The 23,438-nt window shown below is 39.8% G+C and overlaps 1 protein-coding gene across 19 annotated transcripts in view; it reads left to right on the top strand.

Moving 5' to 3' along the window:
- LOC120905248 (small conductance calcium-activated potassium channel protein) overlaps window positions 1-22,953 on the top strand; it is a 134,800-nt gene extending 111,847 nt beyond the window's left edge. For 13 of the 19 annotated variants that reach the window (XM_040316141.1, XM_040316149.1, XM_040316147.1 and 10 more), the window contains 7 exons: window positions 3,436-3,571; window positions 9,308-9,418; window positions 12,413-12,540; window positions 13,558-13,627; window positions 14,230-14,331; window positions 14,437-14,609; window positions 15,194-22,953. In XM_040316141.1, coding sequence (XP_040172075.1) covers window positions 3,436-3,571; window positions 9,308-9,418; window positions 12,413-12,540; window positions 13,558-13,627; window positions 14,230-14,331; window positions 14,437-14,609; window positions 15,194-15,536 — 1,063 coding nt within the window. In that variant the 3' untranslated portion in view covers window positions 15,537-22,953. Of the gene's footprint in view, window positions 1-193; window positions 330-3,435; window positions 3,572-9,307; window positions 9,419-12,412; window positions 12,541-13,557; window positions 13,628-14,229; window positions 14,332-14,436; window positions 14,901-14,971 lie in introns of all 19 variants that reach the window. The other 6 variants (XM_040316150.1, XM_040316142.1, XM_040316148.1 and 3 more) reach the window with 4 other exon arrangements.
- Window positions 22,954-23,438: the final 485 nt, after the last annotated feature.

Here is a 23,438-nt window from a genome sequence, read left to right as displayed (position 1 = left end):
CACGCACATAAACGAATCCATCACACCTGTGGCGCCTGGCGGTGGTATGTGTGTTGAATTTTACACACAAATATTGAAAAAAACCCCGGACGAAACGATACATCAACGATACGATACGCCTATAAAAAATCCTCGTCCATATCGAACGCGCCCTATCATTCCCTTCGGCAAAATGGGGCGGATGGTTGTGTAGGTTTCACGACGAGGAACATGCCAATTTGTTGAACTCGATGTGGCTAACCGCGATCACGTTTCTCTGTGTCGGTTATGGAGACATCGTCCCGAACACGTACTGCGGAAGGGGCATCACGTTAACCTGCGGAATGGTGGTAAGTAGAGAACGCTCCAACCAGGATATCATTCCCACAAGTACATAAACACAAATATACACCCTCAAAAGCGTAAAATTTGACTACAACTCAAACACTTTGACGCACACAGGACACAGCAGACAGTCTAACAACATCACGACTGAACCATTCCTTCTCGGGCTCCTAACAAAAAACTATTCCTCAAGTCAGCTCTAAGTGCAACAGCTACTTAAAACCTGTCCAATGCCGCTACTATTCAACACACACTGCATACAAAGCTCACACAACCGCGGACACTAAGCTCGGTACGCGTGCGACACAGTCTTTCTTCTGGATGTATTAAGAATGTTTCGTTGCGCTCGCCGGTATTCTTCCTGTTGTCGTTGTGCTGCTCTCACTTTCCACCAAAAACCAATTGCACGATGAAGCAATATTGCCACTACACGTTACAACACACTCTAAAAACTTAATTTTCACGGTATCTTGCACTGCAAAACCTGGTGTCAAAGTAAGTGGTGTGGCGTGGTACCTCTACAATAATAACCTTATCTCGATGTTTGCTGTGCTACCACTAACCTATGTTTCTCTAACTAAACAACCTTCTTCTACTACTACTAACTAACAGCTGGCAGCTGTGTGATGAAAATTCAATCGCATTGTGCCATCGAAAGCGGCACGTACGATCACAATCAATAGCACATTATATTCTGTTGTGCCAAGAGAAACTTCTCTCACCGTAACAGCCGGGACCACAAAGTCTCATCTTAATTGCATCACCTGTGCACGGTAACGTGCGATAATAAAAGGGTTGAAAAGGAGGGTGTTTACTGCCATTTTAAAAATTAAACGCAACCTTTCGCGAAATGTCCTGGCTTGTCTTTGTGTTCCACACCCATCTGCTATATTATTCCTTTTGGTGTATGTGTGTTGTGTCCGGACAGAATCGTGACTACATGTATAGAAATTTCACTTACATGGTGATAATTATGAGAAACAAAAAACAAAACAAAAACCAAAAAACCTCAAACACACACATCCCCGCAAAATTCCGAAAAAGAAAACAAACTCCTTATTTCAACCTATGCTTTCCTGTGACCTGCTCCCTCTGCTTGTCCCACGTTTGCTTTTTGTTCAAGCCATCCGTGTCACTTCCTGTTGTCCTCATCCAAGCTGCTGCTGCTGTTGTTGTTGTGCTGCGTAGCTCCATCTCTTGGTCAATATGCGCTCTGTACACGCAAGAGGCTTTCGGCAGCCTTTTTGTTGACATTGTCATGCTTCTGTTTTCATCTAGATGGATATTCTGTTTAATGTGCCTCCAAAGTTTACAATGCAAAGATACAAAAAACCCACACACATACATTGTACTATGTAGCAGAGTATAAAAGCAAACCCCACATTGAGCGAGAACAATCACAGACAAAAATTAAAGAATACACTAGTGTAAATGGGTTGGTTGTGTGTGTGTGTGTGTTTTCTTTTTCAACTAAAGAAAAACATCACTCACACACGAAAAATTCCCATTCGGTGTAACGAAAGGCAAGCAATAGCTACTGTGTACAATGTGTATCTTGGCGTGATCATGTGCAAGGATGTGCTAAAATTGCAATGTTGTACGAACCTGCTGCTGTGCAGCGCTGTCCGTATAGACAGGGAACGTTGCCCTTTTTTATTATTTGTTTGTTTTATTTGTTGTCATATGTTTGTTGTGCTTTTCTTTGTCTCACTAAGGTTGTGTATATTTGCTTCATTCGTTATTATTTCGGTTTTCATTTCCCATCAGATCAATCAATTTGACTTGTGATGCTTTTTTGTGTTATACAAATGATGTTATCACCTTTCCTGAAATTCCATTTTGTTTGTCCATCGCATTTACACACGCAACACACACACACACGTACATACACTGTACACACGTCTACGCGTTAAAACTTCATTGCGTAGGTTTTTAGTTTATATACTGTGTGTCACATCTTTTCCTATGAAAATGTATGGGGTTTAAAGATGGATAATGGTAATGATTTTATTTAATACGTTTTTTACTCTAGTTTACAATTAATTACGTCAAACGATAATATTGTGACTGGATGTAAAAAGCATTACCGACGTATTGGAATTCCCGCTAGCAAAAAAAAAGCAAATAATAATTCAAGAAATAATTTGTATTCCTCGATTTCTTGGTTGGTTGGTTGATGTCATTTCATTTACTGTATTAATAGCGCGCTACTCAATATTGGCTTAAACAGCTAATGCTGTCACACATCAAAGTCGCAGAAAACGTATAGAAAGTAAAGAGTAAGACACATGTTTTGCGAACAAAATTTAATAAACCATCACCGCGTAGGAGATCAGAGAAATCGTCGATGGAAATCACATCAAAAAGATCGTTTATATCCCTCATTGTAAACGGCGCGACGATGCTCCAAATTACTTTGCATTATGTTTGTTTTGTTCGTCGGTTTTATTAATGTATATTTTAGACTTTATCAGGACCAATTCATCAATTCATTGCTCTTAATGTATTGCTCGATACGTTTGGTTTTGTAGCTCAAAATTCAACTTGTCTGATTATCTGATGAACATTTACTCTTCTATTACTTTTAATCTTCTATTTGTATATTTTCCAATTTATTTAAATAAAAAAATCGTATGCCAGTCTCCTTCTATTTGCGTATTTGTCAATTAATTTTTGCCACCCTAATCTTGAATCACTTTGCTCTGTCCTATCACTCCCACTCGCAAATCGGAAGGAAGCGATTCACATACCAAATTTAATCATTCTACTGTGTTTATTCTCCCCTCTATCTCTGTATTTTTCTCCATCACTATCTATCTTCTTTTTTCCATCCCTATTTCTGCCATTCTCTCTATCCTTCTCTCTCTCTCTCTCTCTCTCTCTCTCTCTCTCTCTCTCTCTCTCTCTCTCTCTCTCTATCTCTCGGTCACTCTATCTCTCTCTCGTTCCCTTTCTGTCTCTGTATCATCAAGATCAATCCACTGCTTGCTCCCTCTTTTGCAAAAGAAAAAAAAAGAAATAATAAATTTTAAAAAACAATAAACAATCCTCAAACCATCACTACCAGAAAAAAACCGCGCATAATTTGGATGTCAAACAATTTGTCTACAGGTTTCACGATGAAGAGCATGCCAATCTATTGAACGCCATGTGGTTAATCGCAATAACCTTTCTAAGTGTTGGCTTTGGCGATATCGTGCCCAACACGTACTGTGGCCGTGGTATTGCAGTCAGTACTGGTATTATGGTGAGTTTAATGAAACAATCTTTTCCGTTTTTCATTTCGTACCTCTTGCGTTACTCTTTTGTTGTTTCGTTTATCTCCTACACGTTTAATTCTCTCTTACACTTGTGTATTCTATGTTTCCCGTTTCCTCTACCTCATTCATTCTCAATTATTTTAACTCTTTTTCCAACTTTATTATCATTTATCTAAACATATTTCTACCAACGTTTAGACATCGAATGCTAAAAGTAAAGTATTCTACAGCCGTTTACTTTCTATTCGATCGATGCACTTCAATCTTTCTTACAGTTCCTACTCTTGATGTCACTTGTTATAACTCCTACACAGTTTCGCTCTTATTGCTTATGTTTATCTTTTTTCTGTCTTTTCTCAATTCTTACACGAAACGTTACTTGTATGTATTTTCTCACCCTGTTCGTAAAAAATGCAATATGAATTATAACAAAATTGACAAGATCGCTCGTTTAAATTATCCCATCACAGTATAGCTACATATAAATATTGCATATAAATAAGCTATAATGTAATGAATCTCGATATTGTTAAAACTCTAATAGTATCATTTTAAATTCCTCATCGAATACGATAATAATATTATAACCCTCAAAATGTAAATCAAGCAGTAAAAATATAGTAACCAACATTATAAAATTGTATTAACCATTAGCAATAGTAATCTTAAGTATGAAAAACACAACAGTGAACGAAGGCTATGTAAACATTCAGCCCAAATCATCCCAATACAATATTCTCACCTACGATCATAGTATCATTCAACTAAGTTACACGACCCACCTACATTGTTTAAACAATATTACAATGTCCCAGAAATATCTTCCCAACCATCAGTAAGCGCAATACTCATTTTCTGCACTAGTTCCACTATCTTTGATAAGTTTCTTTGTGCAGTCCAATGAACGCAATCTGCATTCATTCTAACCATTGTGTAGGGCATATCATGGCTCAGCGCTTATCGTGATAGTGTGAGAACCCTAAACAACCTTCTTTGCCTGGCTTTGCAACGGAACGTGTCGTCTCTATCGAGCCATACGGTGCGCTTTAGATTACCCGTTCGCCCGTTGGGTGTGAATAGATACTGCCCGCCATTAATCTCCCTTGCACAACCAAACACAGACGTACAAAACATGCCCGACGGAGATCAATCAACACAACCTTCCATCGAAGTGGTGCCATTCCCATACCGGAATGGCACCAAGACCGGCTGCTGCCTTGGGCGCACAAGACGATCATAATGATACAAGAAACTGCAATCATCTCCCGGGCGCCAAAGGTCACAATAAGAAGAGCTAGATAAAAGAGAGCAGCAACAACATTACTGACAGCAGGGAAAAAAGGAATTTAGACATTGCCATGTTTCACCGAAGGCAAGGCACGGTGCTAGAGAGAAGGCTCCACAGACAAGCGTTCAGTAAAGTCAAGAAAGCTGATGCGTCCTGAGAAATGATCCTCATTCTTCTACTGCATACAAAGGGAACCATATGATACTAGGCAAATAGAAGCGGTGTGTCACGTGTCCAGATGCGGGTATGAATATGCATGTGCGTGCTTCTTTCTGCATGAGTGCTGCGCTCACGTAAATTATGAATCCACACACACAACAGTTTCGGACAGCCTTGCCGACATCCACCCCGGCTACCTTAGAGGATGGGAAGCGATTCCTCTCAACAAGTTGACACCACAGCAATTTAGTTGGAACAATTGCACTTGTAGCCAACAGTTTGATGGCGACAAAAAGAGTTCCATTACTTTCTCTCCGTTCCGTTTTCATTTATAGTGGATGGTTTTGAAACAGTTTATGCCCTTTTAACGCAAAATATACACCACGACCAGTAAGTCTATTTTCACGAATATGCAGTGCTGTTCAACCAGACATGTTTAATTGGCTGCTTGGCTGGTGTTATCAACATGCATTCGTTCTTCGTCCAAAGAACCAACTTTCCCCCGGTTCAATAACAAAAGAGAAAATATCACAATGCTGCACACACAGTCATACGCAATTGTACGCAACGCTAACACATGCGGGTAAAATTTCCTACCAAAATTGATGCGCACACATGAGACACGCACTCAACAACCTAGATGGGGTGGGCTGGAGCGAGTTTGCTATCGATAAATTATTGAACTAAATCTGACGTCTGGAAGAAGCAACGGACAGAACCTATGCAAATTTATGTAAATGCTTCCCCGGCAGTAGCATTTACAATGGCGACGGCAGGGTTGTAGCATCGCATGCTTCTCACAATCCGTACCGATACGTCAAGCGATGTGTAAAGATGCCTCCCCAATTCATAACAGTAGCGCCATTCTGCTCTTCCAGACAGCCCACAATCAGGACCGAACCATGGTTCTTGTGTGGCATAATTTATAGGACCACTTCAAATTTATCCCTCCCTTTACCAATCTTGCTCCCCTCCCCGCTCAAAAGCAAAGCACTACAATGGCAAAAGCATAACTGTTATTAATGAGAGCTGATTTACGGTTGTGTACGCTCATGCGAAAGTATGTGCACTGTTACCGAAAAAGGGGAAACTGCCTTAAAAGCTCGCATCCCATAACACGTTTGAGCATCCCATAAGTTGAGTGTTGTGAGTGATAGCGCTTCAAACACGGGACAGGGGAATTGAAACTTCTCCCCGGCTGGAGGTAAAGCTTAATCCAACCATGAAAGCCCTACACCCAGTCTGTATGCGCCCATTTGGTGTGAAAACATTGTTCTTGCCTTTACACATTTACAGCATCAGTAAGGACCGCTTCATTGAGCGTATTATGGGCAGGGCTCGCTTGGGTCCACTTGATTCATTCGGTGTGTACACATTGCGGGCAGCTACTTTTCGTTCTTCTCGCAGAACACAGAAGAAAGAACTCATCTAATCGCGCCGAAGTGCCGTGATAAGAGGGCGCCACACTTCAAACGATCGTACCCATCCCAGTTGCTGTCGTTACTGATGCCGACAACTGAAACAACCGACCGGCTGCTAGCTAACTATTGAAGCCTTACCTCGTCTCTGGGATTGGCTTCGCTTTTTTATCATACCGACTTTTTGCAAACTCACGCTGACATTTCATGCTATTTTCTCCCTCTTCTCTCTACATATTTTTTTTGAGAAAGAAGAGGGGGAAAGAAATGAATGACCACGTAAATGTGGAATAACTTTGGCTAGATAATCGTATAATGGTGTACTCGGTGCGCATTTTGATGATACCGTTGTGCGAATCTCTACCGTCATTTTACCGGGAGCGCCAACGCTCCGCTACGAATTTTCGCGCTCTCCCGGGCCGCATCATAAAAACAACGATCTCATTCAGTATGGCTGTTTGTTTGGGTTTCATTGAGCATGAACAGCAGGGCAGAGCAGGGCACCCCTTCCAGCTCAACTCCTTCTAGATTGCCGACAGCGCCAGGCGGACCGCAACTGCTTGCGATGCCGGGCGAAAGTGTTTGATTTATGAAACGATTTCCTATCCATAACGAAGACCGTCCCGTCTTCTTTTCGTTTTCTTATTAGTGGAATAGGAAGAGATAAGCGAGCACGGGATGGGTGAAAAGCACATCCTAAAGTTGCGTGCGTGTGTCGTTCCGCTCGTTCAACAATTGGATCCGGTTACGCTGGTATAACCCCAAACTTACAACGCGTAGGGCACCGCACAAATCTCTTCATTGCTGTAAATATTCATGGCTTCATCATGTGTGTGGCGCGAATGTCAAATTGTCTTAAAGCTTTCGCCAAGCAGTCGGGAAGAGTCTTAACGTATTACTGTCGGGCGAGCCAAAAGCTTCCCTCATGCGGGTGGAATGCGTGTGTTTTACCCGGCGTTATGTAAGACATTCCACCACGCTGTAGATTCCTATCGTGCGCGTAGTATTTATGATTCCATTAATTTTGCCGTGTGATAGTGATAAATAATAAAACTGCTGCGCGTGTCGTTACTTAACATTTCCAATAACAAGTGGGTTTTGCTTGTAATAGGCGTCAGGGATCTTTTCTTTGTTTATTTTCATTCATAACTCCAAACGATAATAAATATTTATGAAACATTAAGCCTTCTAGGCTGATACCTTAAAGAATGGCTAAAATAAAGGACAAACTGAGCCAATTAACGCCTAAAATAAAAAATATCGAAAAATGGTGCTCCAAAAATAAAAAAAATGGTTTTAGAATTTTTAATAAGTTTCAATAAGATAAACCATATTTTACTACAAATCTAAATTATACAATAAAAAACGAACGGCATTCTAGGATAACGCCGCTAGCATACAAAGGTGCAAACTCTACTAAATCCTACCAGTGACGCCTAACTATGGAACAACTTGTAAATTTTTTAACAAACCCTCTCCAATATAAAGTCCTGTTGTTATGTTTCACGAGTCCTTTTTGCTTATTAGCTCCACCCTCATACCAGTTTGGTCCGAGTGTGCGATTTCTTACATAATTTTGTGCTGTTTTTGCACTTCGCACCGGAAACGATCGTAAATCTTGCACTGTCGAGCAGTTTCAAAACAACACACAGCTTTCGTCCGGAAGTGGTGCCGAAGCCTTCCCATATCCAACGCTGGAAAAGTGTAAGCGCTGGGTTCGAGCGGAATGAACTTTGTAAGTTGCGGCCATACCTTCAACCGTGACCACAATAACAACAAAAGCAGCACAACGGCTGCTGCATAACTCCCAGTACATGAGAAGATTTTTCAAGTGGAGGAAAATAATTTTCTTCAAACATGCAGACAGCGCCTAATTATTTTTTGCTCGGCCTTGCGCACGTTCACACACACACACCGTTCACTCTCACTTAACACTGTAATCTAAAAGTAAAACAAAAAGGCAAAATAAGATTACGTATCTTCCGAAATCCATTCTCACCTTTCCGCTCAAATCAAGATACACACACTCACACACACATACACACAAGGCCCCACACTCACAGCCCCACGAAAGGACATAATCAAAAACTTTAAGCCCACCTAACAGCATCCGCAGCAACAGCGACAACAACAACGACGCCAGCAGAACGAAGCAGCATCGCGCTTGTATAGATGTGTGTTTTTGTGTTCAACGCAACAAAGTTAGTACGCGCCAACGGTTGTTATGTTACTTTATTCTTCTTCCATCTCTGCGTGGCGTTCGTTCATGCGTAACGTGTTCCATTCGATTGCCCGCTTGCTCGTCCGCACGGTCGCTCATATGCCGGTTAATATCCCGTATCACACATTAACACACGCATGCCCTTACACACACACACACACATACACACTCTTAACAAACAAACCCCTCTCAATCTGTTGTCCACCTCTAAACTCCCGAAACGAAATAAACAGCCCGAAGTAAAAATACAACACCCGAAAACGATACAACACGATACTTTGTACGAATAAAACACCAAACTTCTAAATGGAAAAATTTAATCAGCTCGCCGAGATGTGTTAGCCAACTGCATTCCATCCCTGTTGTAATGCCGGGCACACACCGTACACGGGAAGGAGGCGACATCGACCGGATCAACTTTATCGACCACCGTTACTGATCAGTGATGTTCTCGCTCTTTCTCTTTCTGTGTTTCTTTTCTGTTTCTTTCTTATCATCCTTCCGGCCGCCACATTCGATCGGAAAATTGTCCCACCCCATGCCAACGAACGCGTGCACAAACATTCCTCCTCCGTTCTGGCGGTTGCTGTTAATCTAATTATCTTTTAACGATCTGCATCGTGACGCCGGGCGATAGGGTGCGGGCTGTACGGCACTGCTGGTGGCGGTCGTCTCCCGGAAGCTCGAGCTGACACGAGCGGAAAAGCACGTGCACAACTTTATGATGGATACGCAGCTCACCAAGCGGGTAAGTGGAAAATTGTAGAAAATGCATGTTTAGCTAACTTGTCTGATGGATGAAAATGGTATCGAGAAGAGGTGAAAATTAGCGGCTCATTTTCAATATTATCTCCCAAAGCATTCTTCTAGGTCGGTCACATATACCGGAAAGAACTACTCGTTAGATACACATAAAAAGGTTCAAGGGAACTAGTATCGGGGAGAAAACACCTAATGAAACAATTTACACACCAGTTCGGTATGCCAAATCAGACAAACTGTCAGAAAAAGCAGTTTGATCGTTTGCCAACGAGCTTCGAATAATCTGATGCTTCACAGCTGCATAATGCATCAGGTGTTTGAGATGTAGAATTAGCAATGTTTCTAAAAAACCATAACTATTTTGCGATTTTATTTTAGAAGCAATTTTTTATCACTCATTTAGTGATAGTCACTCCTATAGCTGCGGTCATTGACGTTTTATTCCCGTTCAATAATTTAATTTTCCTCAAATCGAATTAAATCGCAATATATGATGAACATGCTTTCCACATTTTACATTTTGTAGTTCATAATGTGAGATACAGTTCAGAGGGAGTAATAATGTTGTTTATAATGTGTGATTTGAATTCAATTTTTTTTAACTACAACATTTTTACCTAGTTGTAGAACCATGCCTACTACACCTAACAAGAGGAGCTCTTGTCGTGGTTGAATAACCTACTACGAGTTAAGTGAATCTTTGTTGACCGAGGTACTAAACATGTGGTAGAACGAATAATTATAAGTAGCAACATAAAACAAAGCATAAGACTAGATATTTTAAGAAATCTTATCATATATTATATGAATCGATAAAATTTCTTACGATCCAAATCCTCTATGAATAGTAAGGGCAACAACAATCTATTTGACTACATTTATTCCAGTAGATGGACATAACAATTTTCAAACGTTACAAATTTTGTACATAGCTTTAATTGAAGTTTTCCGATATCGTCTTGCAAACATACCAGCTTGAATCACTGTTAAGTTTCAAAATCAACAGCTAATTATCTGCACCCTTATCGGGCAAAAGATGTCCACTAACTAGTCTGAAGCAAATCCACACATGAAATTCGACGAACTTGAATTCAATTTCAAAGCTTGTGGCCTTCCGTCTGCGGTTGCTTGCAACCGGTGATGAACTCGACTGTCGTTCCAATTTCCGTCCATTGCACATACGGAATCCACAGTACCGTAGAAGCTGGTATTATCTAGAAATCTGTTCACTTAAAAGCAACAGTGAAGGACAACTTTTCCTGCTCAAAAGTTTCGTTCACAAATATAGAATTTGTGTTTACAAACCGCTCTACAACCAGTTCTATTAGACGGTTAGGATCCTCTATACGAATTTAGAAAACTTCCTACTCAATGTGAACCGTTTGATACTTGCGTAGAGTATAGTTCAAGACAGGAAAAATAATGGCACCTGCATCAAACGTGCACCAAATGGTCCATTCATGAGTAAAGTGTATAGCATGGATTGAATATTGAATCCCGCCATTTGCAGTTGGCTTCGATTTACGAACGTGCAACCATTGAATATAACATGCATCATTTACTTTTCGAAACTCAATTGTGTGCCATTGAGAAACACGGTACGGGAAAATGGGTGTAAATTGAAAAAGAGAGTAACAAAACAGGAATAACAAACGAATTGTTAAACATAGTAGTAGTATGTAAGAAAATAACGTAAAACAATGCTTGAATTTAAAAAATAACCTTTTTTATGTCATGAAATAAAATACCAAACCAAACCATAACGCGGACATTGTTATTTTCTATCATTGGAACAGTTTTTGAAAATGGCTATCAATAAAATTTAAGTGATACATTTTTATCGCTGGACTGAGTTTTCGTGAGCTGACTTTACAGTGTTCGAAATCAAACCACTGAAACCAACAAGATCTTATGTCTGTACGCACTGTACAGCAGAATGCTCTATTTTCGAACGACGATGCTCATTAAGCACATCTGCTTTCGATGGCCGAAAAGCCAATTCCATCGGTTCCTTTAGCCTGGTATGCTTGGATGCGAAAAACTGAAACTTAACCTCGTTCTACGCATGACAAAACCCATGTGAAGGTGGAAGAAAAATTACGCACCCATTTATTCTGCGGCACAATAATTACCCACGGCAAAGCACAGACCTTTGCTTTCGGCCGTCTTCTCCTTTTGCACACGCAACCACAGGCAAAGCTGTTCGAACTTTAAACCATCGCACGGGGAAGGATGAAAAACAGAAAACCCTGTGGAAAACCTGTTCGATCCGATGTCATCACATACCACATCGCAGCCGCAAAAACCGTCCGTTGGGTGTTTTCGAGTCGTAAGAGAGGAAGATAATTTAAGAACCACTGGTCCCTATTTTGTCCACGCTATCCCCTATTGGACGCTCGTCGGGTTGGGTTTTCCACTTCATTATAAACTTATCACGGATCACGGTCCTTGCTCGGGAATGCCATTTTCGGCTGATTCCTATCATCGCCATCGTTAGGTTTAATGGCACTATTTTACCGACCGCTCGCCAAACCGTGGAAACGAACGATGGCTGATGTCATGTCATACGTCTTGCGGAAGCAACTTATCTGCGATGGCTTTTTGAAGTTGATTGGGTCTCATCGTTGCGTACTCATTGCACTGACCATCGAACCATTCTTTTGTCCGCGAGGCTTACCATGGCAATCGATCTGGCAATCGGAACCTGTAGAAACTTTTCAATGGACCAGAGGCAGCTAAAATGAGTACGGGCTTAAAATTAAGCACGGAAATAAATTATGTTAACAGAGAGATCAACAGTCCACGCCATTTGTCATTCCAGGTTTCTTGTTGGTGTGTTTTATGCTTTTTTAACTTTACTCCTTAAACGAACGGCCAGGGTTTGACTTACACACGCGTCGAATTTGTTTACCGCAGAAAAATGATATACTCTAAAAAATAATATATTTCAATTAACGAATAATATGCATTTTATTTCTAGTTGAAAAACGCTGCTGCCAATGTGCTTCGAGAAACCTGGCTCATCTACAAACACACCCGTCTGGTGAAGCGAGTCAATCCCGGGCGAGTACGAACGCATCAGAGAAAGTTTCTGCTGGCCATTTACGCGTAAGTGTTGTATTTTCATCGTTGATGCGCCATTTAAACAATAAAATCAAGTCATTAAGTTATCAACAACTCTTCTGTCATTCTGAATAGTCTATTTGGCAATCACACGTTTACTAAAGAAAATATGAAATCATACTCAAAACAAACATTAATCGTATCAACTAATCATATAATTGATTTCGAAGTCGAACAAATAGAGACACACATCATGGCGATCAAATTATTGATTATTCACACTATTAGCGCTTTCTTTAGCGAACCGGAAATAACGTATGTATTAAAAAAAAACGATTTTTTTTCGGATGGCTTTAGAGAAAATAACTAAGACACATAATTGCTTTTCATAATCTTGCCTTTGAAAGGTAATTATTTAAGCTTACTTGCAAAAACAAATCCACAACCTTGTGAGCTGACTACCGCCAGTTATCCGGAATTTTCGTCCGACGTCCACCAACAATGTCGCACGATGTCCGTTTTTGTCGTGGCAGGATTCCTGATCGCGCACGCTACTGATCGAAACTGTATAACTGTTTTGGCCATCACGGTTAGAATTTCATTGATAGAGCTTTCAAATTTTTTTTCTATTTACTAATGGGTTACTATCATTGATTGTGTTTTTAACATTTCGGTGGTGCGGGTTAAAATAAACCCAGGAAAAATTGACATTGTGTGTAATTTTTTTATGCAAACGATAACTACTTATTGGCGCACCACACTCCGGAAAGTACTTTCTTTACTCAAGCAAAACAAGTGTATCCCATCCCATTGTCACAGTTTGACTGACAAGTAGCTCTCTGTGTCTGTTGGTAAAAAATAAAAAAAAAATGGTAATCAAACGATAAAAGTAAAATAAAGAGTGGAAAGTTTTATTAACTTTAGGACTGGACTTAACATTTAAGCATTTTCATTCTGTATTCACAAGAATTATATCTGTACTCAGTATACATGTATTATTAACGTATTGTAATTATTATTGTGAATTACAATTTCGTTTTGCTTTCGTTATATTTCTTCCAGCCTACGAAAAGTTAAAATGGATCAGCGTAAGCTCATGGATAATGCTAACACCATCACCGACATGGCAAAGGTAAGAATATTATCGAAACAGTAACGGTTTTTACAAAATTAGAGGCGAATGCAATCTATGCCCAGCCAATTCAATTAAAATCAATTAAAACATAATATGGGTTTACGTGGCTTTATTTCTATTTTGTACTTTTTGTTTCGATATACTTAGTACCCATCAGTAAGCCATTTTTAACAAAACAAACACAACAAATTTTATTTTAGAAACTTAAAGCTAAATTTAGCTCGGTGATTTTTTCAATATCATGAACAAACTGTCTTCTTGATAGTTGTAAATTAATTAATTAGCGGAAAATATTAGCATTTGTAATAAAATAATAATACACTCAAAATGTATGCAGCTTAAATTCTGAAAAATTACTCCTAATCCTTTTCGCAATAAATGATGAATGTATGGCATTTACCAGTCTATTTAAAGACTGAGTTCGATAAAACAGATTGTAAATAGCAACTACGTGCATATTAATAAAGAACAAAATTGATGAATCATTGTCCGTTTCTGCATGTATAGAAAAAGCTCAAATTTATAGGTCATTTAACACACACCAAAAAATCTAACGTGACTTTGTACCGTACCCCGTGTTGATTATACTTCTATCACAGACGCAAAACACTGTGTACGAGATCGTATCAGATATGTCAACCAGACAGGACGCTCTGGAGGAACGAATCACCAGTCTAGAGGACAAGCTAACATCGCTGCAGGTAAGCCTCAAGATCCATGGTGTATCGCACCACCTACCGGAAGCAATTTCATTTCAAACCATAATCGTGTCATAACGCTGTCACCTTTCTCTCCTTCTACACCAGACACAAATCGAAAATCTTCCGGAAGTGTTAACGCGATGCCTGACGCAGCATCAAGAGCGGGTGGATCAGCGCCGTAACTTCCTGCACCCGGATGCCGCGGCCACGGGCTCGTCGTCCGGTTTGCCGACGCCGGCGCCACCCCTTGGCTCGCCGCTGATGTTGCCGCACTCCAGGTACCGTGAAGCATGCCGCAAAAATTTCCTATTTTCATAGAGTTCCACCAGCGTCCAATGTTGCTCGCTCAAACCATCCCACCTCCACCCGACAAAACAAACCAACCAACTAACCAACCAACCAACCAACCAATCAACTAACCAACTAGTATGCATCAGCATGGCGCACGGCGCAGATCAGCTGGACCGAATACCGGTTTGGAAGTACGAAACAGAACCGAAAGTGATGCCAATTTGAAGTTGAACCAAAAATAATCATCCATCATTAAAAGAGGATGGAATATTAAAAGGGTACTTGCCAAAGCCCCACTGCTTTCGGGACATCTTGAAACTAACCTCTGTCAACACCACTATTACAACAGGCCACACAGCAACAATTTCTACTGCTACTGCTACTACTAACACCATATCCACCACACCTACCACTACCACCTGCTACCATCACCACACCAAAAGACCTACAATAAAAATACCAACAACAGCAAAAGCAACCCGAATCAACCCGGAAACGGCAACGGCTTCTAGTTTCTCTTCCAAGTCGATGTTCGGTGTGTTTGTGTTGCTCATCATGTTTCGTAAACCAGTTTCTCTTTTAGGAGCGTACCGTCGACCTCGACACCGGCCTACCCGTGGCCGGCCAGCCCGATCCTACCGCCCATCTCGAGCCGGACACCTCATCTCGTGCCGGAAACCCTGCTGCCACCGTCGACGACGAGTGCCCCGACCGGGGTGGGGCCAGCAGCCTCCTCCTCGTCCTCGTCGGTGGCGCTAGTGCCTACGACGGCGAACTCCTCGTTCGCCCACAGCTTCGGCACACAGTCGGCTTACGGTAACGTGGCACCTTCCTATGCCGCTCACCACAACAACAGCAACGCACAGTCATCCACCGGCGATACGCATATAGGCAGCCACCGGACAAGCAGCTGAATCGAGCTACCCGATCCTAACCATCCCCCACTTCCTCCGCCACCGCCGGCCGCGTCCGAATCCTTCCATTCCGACCTGTTCCTATCTTCCTCGGGCAGCTCGACCAGCTGCTACGCCACACCTTCGCTCGCCTCGGGATCGGTGGCCGGAACGGGCAGCAAGTTCACCAAGCAACGGGAACGTGCCTCCCGGTTCTAGTATCCAGCCGTGCACAGCGCACCCGGTAGTACCGGGTGGGCTGACTAGAAACATAACTGCTACATAGCCAGATTGCTGATTAGGGAGGAGGAAAAATAACGATGTGAAGGTGACTGCGGTTAAGGATAAAGTGTTGGGCCGGACGGTGGCGTACGTCACTAAAAGGAAAAAAGACTACTTAGGTATATAATGGATTAGTTTAGCGTTACAGAGAAATAGAGGGCAACCATTGCCCATTGCTGACTACTGCTTTACAGAGTCTGCCGTAGGACAGCAACTGATAGAGGTGCATAAACCAATTTACTAACATAGTGTTTAATTCAACGATATAGGAAATATGGACAGTGGAAAAACTAGCAACAAGAATGCACCTTACAGTCAAGAGAGCGAGAGAAAGAGAGAGAAAGGGAGAGAGAGAAAGAAAGAGAGAGAGAGAGTTAAAGAGCGAGAGATAATGTATATGAGCGTGAGCGAGTATGAGCATGAGGGAAGCGTTTGTACTTAGTAAACGCTAGAATTAATAACACCGACTCAATTTTCATGACCGATCAAATCGACCATGTAGCAACTCGAGGCGTGACAGCATAGAATTTCCTTAGATATTTTCTCAGCATTAGCAAAAAAAAACACTTGTGAACAAAAGCGGACCTTACCTGATATATAGCCCGGGACAGAAGATCACAGCGGCTATCATTATAAAGGAGAATAGAATAAAACGGTAACGTTTATGTTGCCTTAAATTACATAAACCATACTCCACCTACTCCACCTACACCATTGATATACACATGTGTTTCGGGACTAGTTACGAATTTATCGATCGTCGACGATTAATCGTGTCACACAGTCACAAGTAGTCAGATGTCGCAGTCGTACGAATAATTAGTAGAATACGCTGACAGCGCTTATCGGTGCAAACGATCATCCCACTGGAACACCCTGAAACGGTTTCGAACAACATGATTTCATCCGATAGCAAGCATGTAGGTGCAATAGGGATCTGTAGCATGATAAGACATCTTCAAAAAAGACAACGCATCTCAAACCATAGGAGCTATACAACATCCAGTTGCATCGGTACACGTGAACTGCTAGTACTGGACTGTTGTAGCGGTTCTAAAGTTTGTGTTTGTTCTTTCTTTCCTCTCGAACGAATATGATAGAACCCAATAGCTCATAGGCTTAAGGCACGAAATATTATTCTGGATGGTTGAATCAAATACCAAACCAATGCATAGACGACACTGCAGCAGGGTCAGCCCTTAAGATGCTTGAATGAACAGCTAACATTGGCCTTCGGACTGTCCAATAAAAGAGCCTTGCATCCAGCACATCGAAAGATTTCATCTTTTTCGCATACGCATTTCAATGTTATTGTTCTACACTGGCGGGAAAGTGTAGTATTAGTGTTAAGTTTTATTTAGTTTATCAATAGCAAACGAGATCTGCCTGTTGCCTATGATCTTCTCTGATTAGTCAGTGTGCATTTTTATACAACGAAGAACACCGAGCAAGATTAAGATGCTAGCGAGTGGCGGTGATTCGTTGAATATATCGTTAATATTGATTCTAGCCACTATTTTTTTATTATGAGCAAATCTCTATCACACTGCGATAAAATTGTTCCAAAAAAAAGCTAAAAGCAGTACTCAATCCTCTACTTCTAAACGCTGCTTTTAGTATTGTTTAAAATCCCTCGTTACTTTCGAATGATCACAAACAAAGAAATGCATACCACTTCTTGTAAATTCTACCGTATCGTTACAAACGACGCAGTAGTTTACAAGGTGCAAAACAACCCAACAAAGCTTTAGCGTGAATTATCTAAAAATGCATTAACACTCTGTAGCGGAGTAATCGAGCGAACGTTTTTAGTCCGTCGTAGTACACTCACACCATGGCGTAATGTGATAAACGATACAACAAAAAATCGTAGCAAAAGAAGGCGCATCATCTGGCGTCTCATATTTTATTCGCAAGTTTTGCCATATTTTCAATAATAATGGTCCAATGTCCGGACGCTTACCCACGATCGATGCGTTTGTGTAGAACCAATTTGGTAGTGTAGAACAAAACGAATATTAGGGAGTCGATTTAATAATTCTTAGCCAAGATTACATGAATCGTAAAAGAAACAAAAGCCTACCCAGCTGTATAATGTTATTGTTTCAAGCATATCTACCCTACTTTATGTATTGCGTTTTAGATTCCTTTGTGTTTAGGAAATTGATATTCAGGTAAGCGTTTAGGTAGAACTTTCCACCCTGCCTTGCTGCTGCGATGTTACTTAATTTAAGTGCCTCGCTTGATTGCCAAGCCAAACGATAATGTTACTATATCTTTTTTGGTTTTGTTTTGCGGTCCCATAATGTTTTCTAAGCCTTCTTTGTATATCCATTTTTTTAAACATTAATCTTTCAGTCTAAGAGACTGATCGACCAAACTTGATCCATCTTTCTTTTAAATTTCCCAAAAATGTTTATCAACACATTTTTCGTTCTCATCGTTTTAAAATGTCCCCATTGCAGGCTGTGCACAAGAGAGTAAAAAAGCTTTAGCTTCTTCGAACAAATGATAGCATAACTTTCATGACCAACACATACCACGACGGCACGCACTTTGGAATGGTTTGCGAAAGTTTTAACGCAATTTAGAAAGGTAGCATAATTTGATAGGTAAACGGTGCATCAGTGTGTATTGAAACGATTAAAATTGAAAGATTTGCAAACAATCTGAATGGTTTGCAAATTTTTATTCGTTTACAAATTAAAATCTTAGATCACATCTACGCGTGTGCTTACATTGCACTTTCCTAGCAAACAATAGATCGAGCCAGGAAACAGAATAATAGTAAATCAAACCAAGCACAGTTATGTTTTGATGTTTTGCAGCATGCGTTCATATTTTGAAACGTTTAGATTGGTACAATTTTAAAGACCAAATAGGTTGCAATTGGCTACAGATAATTATTAATTTGCTAAAAATCTGTCTTTTATCATTCTTAAGATGCAGTTTTTTGGTTTGTCGATTGAATTTATTAATTGACGATGCATGCACAGTTATATTGCAGTACAGTTCTTGCGCGTTCCGTGAGCTTCAATTGTTACATATTAGTCAAGCTAAATAAACCCAATAAAGAAAATAGTTAAATATAAATCGACAAAAAAATGTCTTGGTAATATTGCTTTAAATAATGTAACGGTGGAATCAATTTACCCGTTTTGAATACAACCTGCCAGATTGCATTTAGCTTGCACAAAATCACCAATAACTTGTCCACGAACATTTTTCATACATATTGTAGCTCAAACTGAAAGTCAAACTGATTTCCTTTCAATAATTCTCACAAGATATCCACATCTACAACGCTTATTTTGATACCGACATAGTTTATGTTTTTTTTTCTTTTTTCATTTGTTCGATCCTCTCTGAGGGTGTGTGTGTGTGTTCGCCAAATGCTCTAAGGTATGGTTGTTTTTCAAAAGTGCGGTAATTAAACATAGAAATACATAGAGATAACGAATATCGAGCAAGAGAGAACAGAAAAAAACCTAGGTCGTTCCTGAGAAAAAAAAGATTTTACATTCATAAGGTTACGTTTAAGCTATATAGACAACCAATTACAGTTCACAATTCACGAGTATATGTACCACCTGGCTAAACGTTCAACGCCCATCTTTCCGGACATTGAAGCGTTACAAACTGGAAACTGTGTGCCGAAAATAATAAACCACTTGCATTGAAATAATCGCAACACTAACTGCGCATTTCTACGAGATCGTACCATCAAACAGCTGATTAAGGAACCAAACTGTAAGCCTAATGTGTGCATGTTTACTCCAAACCGAACATCGTGTAGTGTGTATCATGATGATGAATAAATTAATGCGTATTGTGTTTCGTTCGTGCACTGCACCAAAGATTGCAACGTTCTGAAATCAGATTGCAACGAAATAGAACATCACAGTACCGAAACAGTGCAACATGTTAGAAAGGAGACATGTTGGTAAAATCTTTAAAAAAAAAACAGCGATTAAGTTTCGTATGCTTCAGTTTCGGTTTCAGAAATCGGGTATTCATGTTACTAGCTTGTGGTCCAACTGAATAGAAACTAGGATTCCGGGCCACAAGTAATAGTAACCCTAACACTCGATTCACAAACCAAATGTTGATATTTCTTTCTAAGTAGTACATTTCAATAAGGAAGGCATAAACACGTACCATACCCAGACGAAATCGACTCAGCCGTGTGTGTTGACACTCAGAGAAAAAAAAAACAATTCACGAGATAGTTGCACTGATCGGACGTGTGCGATTAATACAATACACCGAATCCAGTAAAGCATTTCCCAGCTATTGCTAGTAGGGTCATATCTTGCTAACAAGAGATGAAGCATCGAGTAGCAAATCTCTAGTAAAGCGAAAAAGAACAGTTTTTTAAAGTAGCCTTAACGTTTGCATTGTAAAAATATAACAAAAAATAACATTAAAATCCTAATAAGTGATGATGTAAGCATAACGTTACGATAAAAAAATAGCCACTGTGAGCCAGATAAATAAAAAAACCCACACTAAAGTCACAAAGCATATAAATATTTATTGATTTAAACAAAGCATTCAAACGTTGAACGCAAAGCATTAACAAATAATGGTGTGTAAAAAACCTAACACATCGACCTTTTTTTTATTTTTAGCTGAAACAAACAAAATTAAACAAAACACTAAACAAAATGAATTAGCTGTTAAAAATTCTCAAATTTTAAAAGCATATACACCATTTTTAACACATTTATTAAGTAGTTTGTACCGCTAGGAGAGAAAATAAAAACATTGCAAGCGAGCATAAATGCTACGGGAAAAACGATGTTACGTTAAGATGGTCAGCTCTCAACCTTGAACAACATAAGCAGATAGAACACGAAAACATCTATCAAAAGGATATAAAACTTGATCGTGCGTTTGCTCCTAAATCTTCATGTCGATAATTGTTGCAAGTGTGGTGTATAAGCTATAATGGAAGTTGTTATCCCTTTCTCCTGTTTCAACCAGCTGTTCAGTTGTATAACCTTAAACAGTTACTTCCTTCAACCTTGAACAAGCAAACTTCGTGCTCTTGTACTGATTGATGTTTGTGGTGCAAGTCTATGTGATTGGTGTTTGCGAAAAAGATTGAAAATTAACAAAACACACTACACCATTGAAGCTAACAGTTGCGCAAACTGCAATCGTCAACGATTTTAACCAACTTCGAATTTCTAGCTTACTCGTGTTACCAAACATCGTGTTATTACGCCAATTGGGACTGTTTCTTCACCATTTACTCCCTAACCTAACCTACCTTACAAACCTACCTAACGATCGTTATACTCTATATCTCTACATACATTACATAACTATCTTTATACACACCTATACCCCGTTTTCCGAGTTAAACTTCTTCTGACAAACATTAGCATAGCAAACACCATCTGTAACTGTTATTGGGTGATGGATGGCAAAGAAACGACAACTGACATTCAAGCAACACCACTGTAAAACCTAAACCATAGCACTAGTTCACATTGATATAGTAAAACATTAGTCCCATACAAAAAATACCAACATCATCTCCTAACAAGTCCTCATGAATGTGAAGGAAGATGGAGGACATCCAACATAAAATAGAGGGAAAAAACCATATTTATATACACCCAGCGCATCAAACGATCGCACCAAAGGTGATTTCTTAAAAGTGCATCATCATATTCATCATCCCCCAAACAGCTCTACCCAAAATGCTCCGTATGCAAAGCGTAGGCGCCAATCAAATTAAACGGTCCATTAAACGGAAAAGGTAGACGAACGCCCACTTACCCGTGTGAATCGAATGCCAAAACGAAACAAGCATAACGAAGCGGAATAGCATAAACATTACACTCGAGCAAGCTCCCTCCCTCCCTAACTTAATGCCGATGAAGGAATCAAAATGACCAATTTCTAACGACGGAACACTGTAGCGATTGTAGTAGAAGCAGAAGTAGGAAGAAACGTTTGATAAATATACATCTATGTATAGCGTAACTTTTGGATTCAAATATTTGCCTTTTATTCTGATTGGTAGCGAAATTTCTCTTTCTTTCCTTCTTATTACGACCTCACTCTGCATTAGGTTTAGTGCGTACTAGTTTAGTTACCTGTCGCGCTAAATAATGCGCCAGAGGGACCGATGGTTGCGTAGTTTGTTCATTCACGTTTACAGGAGTTTTGAACATTAAAAAAAACAATGGTTTTGTGGGCTGCCGTGTTATTTGTTTCCGAAACTGCAGCAACGACACTCACACAAAACTACAACCAAAACATCCGTAGGATCGTTAGAAACGTTAATACTAAATGGCGGTTAACTGACTTGCGAAAGTTTGAAACCCCGATCGAGTCAGAGTCGGAAGGCAATGTAAACTACTCAACTCCAAAAAGTGGTAGCAATGCTGCATACCGTTACACTCGAATATGGATTCAAATATAGCAACAACAAAATAAAGACAGTTCTAGGTAATAGTATATTAAACAATAAAAAAAATCAAGCAAAAACCAGTTCGTAAACCAAATCACACTTGCATAAATGTAGATTTAGTGTCCAAAAAAAATCCAGTCTAATTAAGCCTAAATAACAGCAACATAAAATCCAACGCATTATCGATAGATACTAGGTGATGGTGATTGTTTGATATTTCTTATGTTTTTATTTCAGTTTCAACTGAATACACTGTAGCACTTTAATTGATAACGGTTAACAGTACGTACTAGAGGAAAGTGTCAAACACTGTTTAATAATAAAATAGTCACATTTATCTAAAGGAGGTAGGAATCAAACATACCATCCCCCATCCAAAATAGTAGTTGTACAATGAAAAGAAAAATCTACCACTCATAAACAACAGCAGATGCAGCAGCAATAGCGGCAAACTTAAAAATATATCAATAAAAGTAGAACAAAAAAACAGAAACACAAACGCGATGAAGAAATGACAAAACATCGATCGATCCATCAATACTCATAGTAGTGAAGTTAGGTGTCTTATTTTCATGAGTTGGCTTAAGTTTCTAGATTCTATTCACGTTCTTTCTTCTTTCGTTGTCAGATTCTAGTGAGAATATATTTAATGATCTTTATTGCCTACTGTATATATTGTTAAATAGTTCTAATAAAAAGAAAACTAAATAAATTATTACAAAATTTAAATAGACTTGTCAGCATTCGTCTGCGTTTGTTATTGGGTGTGTGGGTCATTACGATGGTGATGACAATAAGTACAATTGAAATGTGTGAGAAATGTAGATTAAATCATGCGCATGGCACCGGTACAGCGCAAGCGTGTCAGTCGGGTGCGATTATCACCCACGGAAGGTTATGGAAAATTATAGATTACACATTTGACAACTTCCCGCAATACTAGTTGTCGGATGATTGATTAAGTCGCAAAACTCCACACACTCACACGGCCTTATGTTTTGAAGAGCTAAAACAAACTGCCCCGAAGTAACATGTTTTGCATCCGGCAATTTCGACGGTTAATCGAGATCGCTACCAGGTATTCTATTTCCCCATAGTTGTAAAACCGTGCTGACACGCAAAGGATGATTTACGTTCGTTAATAAGCGACTAATTGATCATATCGAAGGTGCGAATCTCTAGCTAACGGACTGTCGCACTATAAATACTCAGTA

Source organism: Anopheles arabiensis, chromosome 3 (genome assembly GCF_016920715.1).
Source record: "Anopheles arabiensis isolate DONGOLA chromosome 3, AaraD3, whole genome shotgun sequence".
Classification (NCBI taxonomy): Eukaryota; Metazoa; Arthropoda; class Insecta; order Diptera; family Culicidae; genus Anopheles; species Anopheles arabiensis.
Note: the sequence above shows the minus strand (reverse complement) of the source record. Positions and strands in the feature narration are given on the sequence as shown.